At 32.6% G+C, this 7,377-nt stretch overlaps 1 protein-coding gene across 1 annotated transcript; it reads right to left on the reverse strand.

Moving 5' to 3' along the window:
- Positions 1 to 258: 258 nt before the first annotated feature.
- On the reverse strand, positions 259 to 3,330 carry LOC127858577 (uncharacterized). The gene is made up of 6 exons (XM_052395781.1): positions 3,205 to 3,330; positions 3,031 to 3,094; positions 1,520 to 1,594; positions 1,052 to 1,146; positions 656 to 745; positions 259 to 494 (listed from the first exon to the last, which is right to left on the reverse strand). The coding sequence occupies exons 1-6, from the start codon at positions 3,328 to 3,330 to the stop codon at positions 426 to 428; spliced, it is 519 nt and encodes a 172-aa protein (XP_052251741.1). The 3' UTR covers positions 259 to 425.
- Positions 3,331 to 7,377: the final 4,047 nt, after the last annotated feature.

Raw genomic sequence — 7,377 nt, forward strand, 5'->3', positions numbered from 1 at the left:
TTTCTATGATCACGAGTGAATTAAAATCGATATTCCACCGAATCCAACCGATTTTCTTTTTATTTTATGCTTTGTTCATCGTTTTTATACATTGTTTAAGAGTTTTACTAAAGAATTTCGCTGGGATAATGACGTCATTTCGTAAAAAAATGACGTCATTTCACAGTTAACAGTAAAATTTATCTATAATTTTCACTAATAATTTTCACTGTTTGAAACAGTGAAATTATCAGTTTTAATTCACTGATATTTCTCTATAAACCATCGGAAAGCATAAAATAAAAATAAATAATCCACTACAACGAACTAGACATAATTATAACTTTATGTTTTTTCACTAGATCACTTATCTTCGTGTATGCACATATAAATTACAAATGTCGAATATCGCTTTCAAGGCTATATGTGTGCATACACGTGCTGCTCTAAGGACCATCTGCTTCCAGATCGCGAACATGCTTTGTAAAATCGTCCCATTTGTTGTCTAGTTTTGTCTGAAATACGCGGAAGATGTGTTGAATGGTAAAACGTATTAAAAGGAATTTACACAACTTAAAATGAAGTTATTATATCTGGCTGTATTAATGTTGGATCACTGCAAAAATTGCGATTTAGATACATACTTCAAATGCCTATGGTTAATTTATGTACTCACCTTTAAATCGGGAAAGGATTGTTTACGTGACAAGGTAATTGCGTATGTTTTTGACAGGAACAACAGCTCTTTTAAGGATACCTCTTCATCCTGTGTAACGGAAAATAATTATTTAATAACATTTTTTAGAAGGCAAATACACTTAATAATTGAAACGCACGCGCACACAAATTATCAATATAGCGCAGATTTGTTAAAGCGATACCAAAAGTGCTCGAATTTGGGTAATATACTTGCGATTAATACTGTTATGACTATACTGTTATAATATACAAGCGAAAATGTTGTTTGGGAAATCCTTAAATGCACAAATTCTAACCAGTATATTTTTTATTATTAACGGTATGATGCTTTCTACATTTCTTTGATTACATGACAATATTTGCATTGCGTTACCTGAAAAATTTCAATATATTGTCCAATAATATGTAATAACACCACCAACTGCTTGTTAATTCTTTGGAACGTTTCCATATCTATGCTATAGGTATCTGTAAAGGTAAGTAAATGTTAGTATACACGATGTTCTGCATGCTGCTGGAATAGACGTTAAGGCAAAATAATGGAAATGTGTTGGATTTGATAGAATATTTCTTAAAATTAAACAGTTTTATGTTGTACAACAGTTTTTTTTACATTTCAAATGCGTTCAATTGAGTAATCACAATAATACTGTTAAATGAATACAATACTTTCCTGATGCGTTCCGTTTCATTTACTGTATTAAGTCTGGATCTTTGATGCAACTGCAAACTGTACTAGTATTAGATTGGTAGTTGTCTGTGATTTACTTTGTTAGTGCATTGATATTTCAAAATAAACCATAGACAAATAAAACAACATATTCAAGCTGCATTAACTTACCTAGAAAGTGTTTACACTTGATTTGTTGAGTTTCCGTGAGGCAAAGTCTGTGTTTGCAGTCTTCATTTTCAGTGTCTTTAACGACAAAACACATGTTTATACATCTACATCCAAAATATCAATTAAATGCATGTGGGTAAGTTATGCAACATATTTACATTAAGAAAAAGGGATTGGTTTGTCTGTATGTGCATATCAAATTATATCCTTAATGGATATCGAACTGTGAAATAGTATAATCAACACATTGATATAACGTCAAAACATCCGAACCGCTTTTCAGCTGATGATAATGAGTTTTAGTTGCTATTGTTCAATACCACGTGGTCATAAAAGCTATTACATTTCTTAGAACGAACATTCAAACAACACGTGGCAGAAATTACCAGCAAAACAATATTCAGATGACAAATTCGACGCTTTATAATACTAACTAAAATAACATTATTGCAGTTGAGTGCACAATTTAGTGTATAATTTATAAAGTGTGTCCCGTTTCAATAATATGTGTTTTTGTAAAACCTCAATGTTGAATAAATGTAAATGTTTATTTCGCAAATTGTTTGTTCCCATTTAAGCATGAAAAGTCTCTACTGCAAACTTCTATAGGTTTGAACTGTGTCCGTTTGTCCGTCTGCCTGTCTGTCTGTCCTTCATTCAGTTTTTTTTTGTTTCTGCCAAACTTGTTTCTGCAATTATTCCAAATGTACTGAAGATGTTTGAAGTATCTTGGTGTAATAACCGCAAGGTCAAATGTCATGTCCATTTACTTTAACGCAAGAATATTATTGTTTTTATCTCGCACAATTAATAAGATACGACAATGAAGCTTATTATACATATGCAACTTTATCTTTGATATGTTTGCGTTTATCCATGTGTTTCTTCAGTCCGTCTGTCTAAATAAGCTTATATTACTCAAGTACTTTAAAGATGTTATTATTCAACTTGTATATATAATAAGCGTGATGACATTACTATGCATTACTGTTTATTAAGAGGTAAAATGTCAGGTGTCTGTTATTAATAAAATTACTTTGACAAAAATTGCAAGCCATACAGTAGTAACGTAACTGTGTATTTTGTTTAAGTTTAAAAACATATATTATAAACCACATAAGCTGTTGATAAAACATCAAATTAATTTCTGTTAAGAAACAAATAGCAGACACAGGTCTTTAAAGCTTGTGTGTTTTGTTTCGTATTTCAATCATAGCAAACTTTAGTGATCGGTTTACCGAATCATACTTTTCCTGGGTTAGCTGGTTTACCAGCTTTAAATGAACACAACTTACTGACAACTCTCTTACTTGACATAGATGTAAGAGTTTAACGGCCGTGAAACGGATTTCATGACCGATCCCCACATTAGTTAGGTGACCCGGCCAGACTATCTAATAAAGGGTATTTTGCTCGAGTTAAATGTCTCTTGCTATAAACATTAAAACTGACCGAGTATTTTTTGCGATTATTAGTTTCAAAAGAGTTTGCAAAATAAACATGTACTCAACTATTTCGTGATATTTGTAAGCGTCTGTTTCCATACGTTGCATTCTGTTCTTCTGTGGTTAACCTCTAAAACGAAATAATGTTATTTTTCAGTGCATACACATATCATTCGTTTTGTTCATGTCTTCTATTCGAAACCCGTTTATAAATAGACAAAACACCAATATTTTGTATACCGTCAGTGTTTGTTGTAATTCCTGGAGTTCTGCACTTTCAATTGTAGCAATCTGTATGTGTTCCCGTTCCTTCAATCTACAGTGCTTCAGTAATATATGAACCAATTCCTCAGTGCAAAGTAACATATTTTTGACTGTGTGTACTGTGTCCGAGGACAAAGAGATAGCAGACGCCAACGATCTCATATTGTGTTCATTTTCATCGCTTTCTATCTGTTCCATTGCTACATCCTTTTTTTTCAATAGTTCCTTAAGTTCATAATCCATTAGATTATCGATTTGTTGCATACACTCATCTGATGTTGTTATCAGATTATTTACGTGACATGTTATATCAAAGGAGTTTAACGTTTCTGCCATTATCCCAATTGTTTTGGGAATCAATGTAAGTTTCTAAGAAAAAAAACACACAAAAAACACAATCAAAATAATAAAGTATAATTCAGTTTTCTAAGTGTCATCGCAATCTTTTAATTCTTTAGTTTAATTCGTAAACGTGTAAAATAGTAACTAACTTACTCGTGTTTACAATATAAATTAAAACAATGTAAATTGGCCTTAGAAGTATATCTTCATTGATATTCTTCGTGTAGAAAGTATTTTCTAAATATACTTATCCCTCAGAGAACTAAAACAAACATGAAATTAAAATCTACTTACAACGCGCATTGTATCTGGAAACATATTGAAAACGAGTATATAAATACAAGAAGCATACAACTAACATTATATGCAAAGCTTCTAATCAAAATAAACGTTTTTGTTAAACCAGAACTATAATGTCAAACATCTGCAAGCGTTAAGCAATTAATTGACAGACTCCAAATGAAATTCAGACAACGGTTCTGAACGTTAAACTTATTGCCAGTGTTTCAAAAATTAACAAAAAAAATGTAAAAAAGACGTGTTGAACCACACGACGACAAAAATTTATGTTCCGTTTTATGTTTATCAAAATTAGTTAAAGTAATGATTCAGAAATACACCGCTATGTACTTACGTTTACAGTGATAAGTTCCGTATCAAGTAACTGCAATGAATAAACAGTTGAAGTATTTAAATTGCGTTAAGATTTACCAGTGTATTTATGCGGAAAGTAGTCCCAAAAAATACGTTCTGTGCATGGTAATAAAGAGTCGAATTGACGCGTTATCCTTTTTTCAGAAATAAACGAAAGCATTGTTAATATATTAATACATGTTGAAATAATTTTAATTGTAAGTTTGTGATTCAAATAAACATGCTTTGAAAAGGTGTTTAATCAGTTGTATAACATACTTTCATTTTCTTAAATGATTTAGTACTTTTGTTTGTTTCATATAAATCGTGTTTAAAATTCCAAAAGGAACACCTTTTTTATCATTTTTATTAAAACGCATTAAAAAAACCATTTTAAATAGGACAATTACCATGGAAAATATTATTTATTGAGTGATGTAACTGATTACAGGAACATGATATCGGGCATTCTTGGAAATGACGGTTATTCTGGTTTATTAACCAAGTGTATTCTTTGTAATTGGTGACGGACTAACTTCCGGTCGTTTCAGCGCCAAAAAAGCCCAAAATTGTAACACAAATGAGATACTATTATGCCGATATGTCGTTCCAGTGGGTTCATACTTATCGTTCGGAGCTTGCATCTTGGCGGGTTAAAAAAAGATTTGATTGAAAGAATCTACAAGAGAGCGAATAGTCAAGTTTGAGTAATATATTATTTACAATTAATCATAATAATATTTATACAGGTTTCTTTGACTCAATGCTTTATATACAAAAATAGCAAAGATATATAATAATAAGCAATATAAAATGTTTGGTAGTTATAGTACTAGGCCTACTTGCAGTTAATTTGTTCGAAATAAGTGTTGCTTTAGATAACCAAACTGATCATGCAATTTGAGAGTCTTCTATTTAGTATTGTTTTGTAAAAAATGCAATTTATCTACGTTACTTAACGAAGTTTTCCCTGCAAAATAATTCCTGCAGTCTAATATTTGGGTCATAGTGTTTTCAGGCTGGTATTAACACTCTTTTTTCTAAACAATATGAGCAAACACGGATATGAGATCTGATCGGCATGCGCCTTGTATTAGTTTCTAAACGAAAGCCTTAACTACAATGCAATGTAGACGGTATCGACAAGCGTTGTTATTTTGAAATGGCTATCCTACACAATAGCTAGCTAAATCGATGGGTAAAGATTGTCTTTCTGCCAAACACCAGTCTTAAATGCTATAAAACGGGAGTAAAGAAGTTCAACCAAAAATGAGTTTTATACATTAAAACTGGATGGTTCTTATTTTGAAGGGTGAAACTATAAAAACCACCACTTTTTACATTTAACATGACATTCCACTTAAGGGACTTGTTCACAGATTTTTGGAATTTTGAAAGTTCGTTATGTTTTAATTGATATATGTCAAAATAGGAACTAAAAAGCATAAAAAACCCATAAAAATGAAGACAGAAAACAACAAGAAAACATCCTACATGAGGTCGAACCCATGACTTTTATTTTCAAAAGTTTTCGTTTTAACCATTTATCTATATCACCGATACATAAGTTAATGCAAATTCAAAGTTTATAGAAATCCACGTATTGTCGCATTATATAACAAACAATAGAAGCACCACAATTTATAAATCGTTTTGCAATGGTAATGATTTATTATTGTATCAATTTCCAATCGTAATTATGATAACTCATTAACGAAATGTTTTTTTTTTACGAATCAGTCTTAAATAAAAAGGTTATTTTGCCTAACTTAACCATTAAAAGGTGATCGTTCTGTAATTCGTTACGCTTGAATAACTTGTCTGATACAGAGAAGATTGGCAAGCTTTCTAGGAATTCTGTTAGATTTGTACCACAAACTAGTTTTTCCTCACGTGATGTATTGATAGTTGGTTTAAATTGATCTATTTTAGCTTCATTTCATAGATATCCTTAGGTTCGATTTCCTATATAGCCTTACGCTTATTGAGGAGCTCTCGAATCCGTTAAATGGGTATACCATTACACCCTTACCATTTTTTTTATATTGTTGACTTTAAATTTTGAGTCTTATTACAACCACCTAAGACGACGTTAAATAAAGTATGTACATGCATGTCTTCAAACGATGTCTTAAATAAATTTTCCGTCTCAATCATTATATGTCCCTTTTAATCATTATGATTTAAAAAGTAGCAAATCAAATTTAAAGAGAATAATTTAATTTCGGTATTATAACGCATGATCACTGGGGAGGGAGTTAGAAACCGCTTTAAAGCCGCTTTATTGTGTAGTTAATTGTTGACGAAAGTTGTTTGTTGTAAACAACCTGTTTGATATTTATTATCTAAAAGATGCACATATTTTTCCACTCACATTTAAAAAGTGAGGACTATTATTAAAATGTCATGTGATGTTTATGGATGTGGGCAAATTTTGGCCATAGCGGAGACCACATGTATTTGTCTATTTCAGTACGTCTGACTTATTATACTTTGCTATAATGTTAATTTCTGTAGACTAGAAAAGTAGAAAAATAGACTAGTGTTCGGTGTGCAGCGGGTTGGCAGCTCGCTGTACTGTCTCTGTGAAGAGACAACCAGTAGGATTGCTACAAGCGACAGACAGGAACAAAACCCCCAGGGCCTACCGAAAGGAGGAGGATGAAGGGCCCAATAGGACGGATTCAGCGGAAACGACACGGCGAGAATTAAGGACTTTAACTAGGGATCAAACGGTCGTATGTCAGTGTGGGAAAGTTTGTAAAAACTATCGAGGGAAGAAGATCCATCAAAGGAAGAGCGGTTGTCGGTTGGAGGGGAAGCCGAAGCAACGTGCAAGTGTTTCTGGTGAAACGAGGGAGATAGCCAGTCTGGTTGCAAACCACAGTACTGGTGGTATCTCAGCTCCGGAATTTGATGTAACTGATGACAGTTCTGTAGCTGAGGTGACTCAGTCACTTGATGCGCTTCTTGGGGAACAGGGGACCATACCTAGTATGACCCCTACAGAGCAGAGAGATGGATGTGAAGACGAATAACCACTACATTCAAGCCCAGAAGAACTCGTCTTCCCAGATTCTTGGTGTACACCACCCGAAGCAGAAAGAAAAAATGACAAGACCTAAAAGAAGATAGTAGAATCCTATCAGTCAAGGAACTAGACTGTCCTTCCAC

Source organism: Dreissena polymorpha, chromosome 14, assembly GCF_020536995.1.
Source record: "Dreissena polymorpha isolate Duluth1 chromosome 14, UMN_Dpol_1.0, whole genome shotgun sequence".
In the NCBI taxonomy this organism is placed as follows: Eukaryota; Metazoa; Mollusca; class Bivalvia; order Myida; family Dreissenidae; genus Dreissena; species Dreissena polymorpha.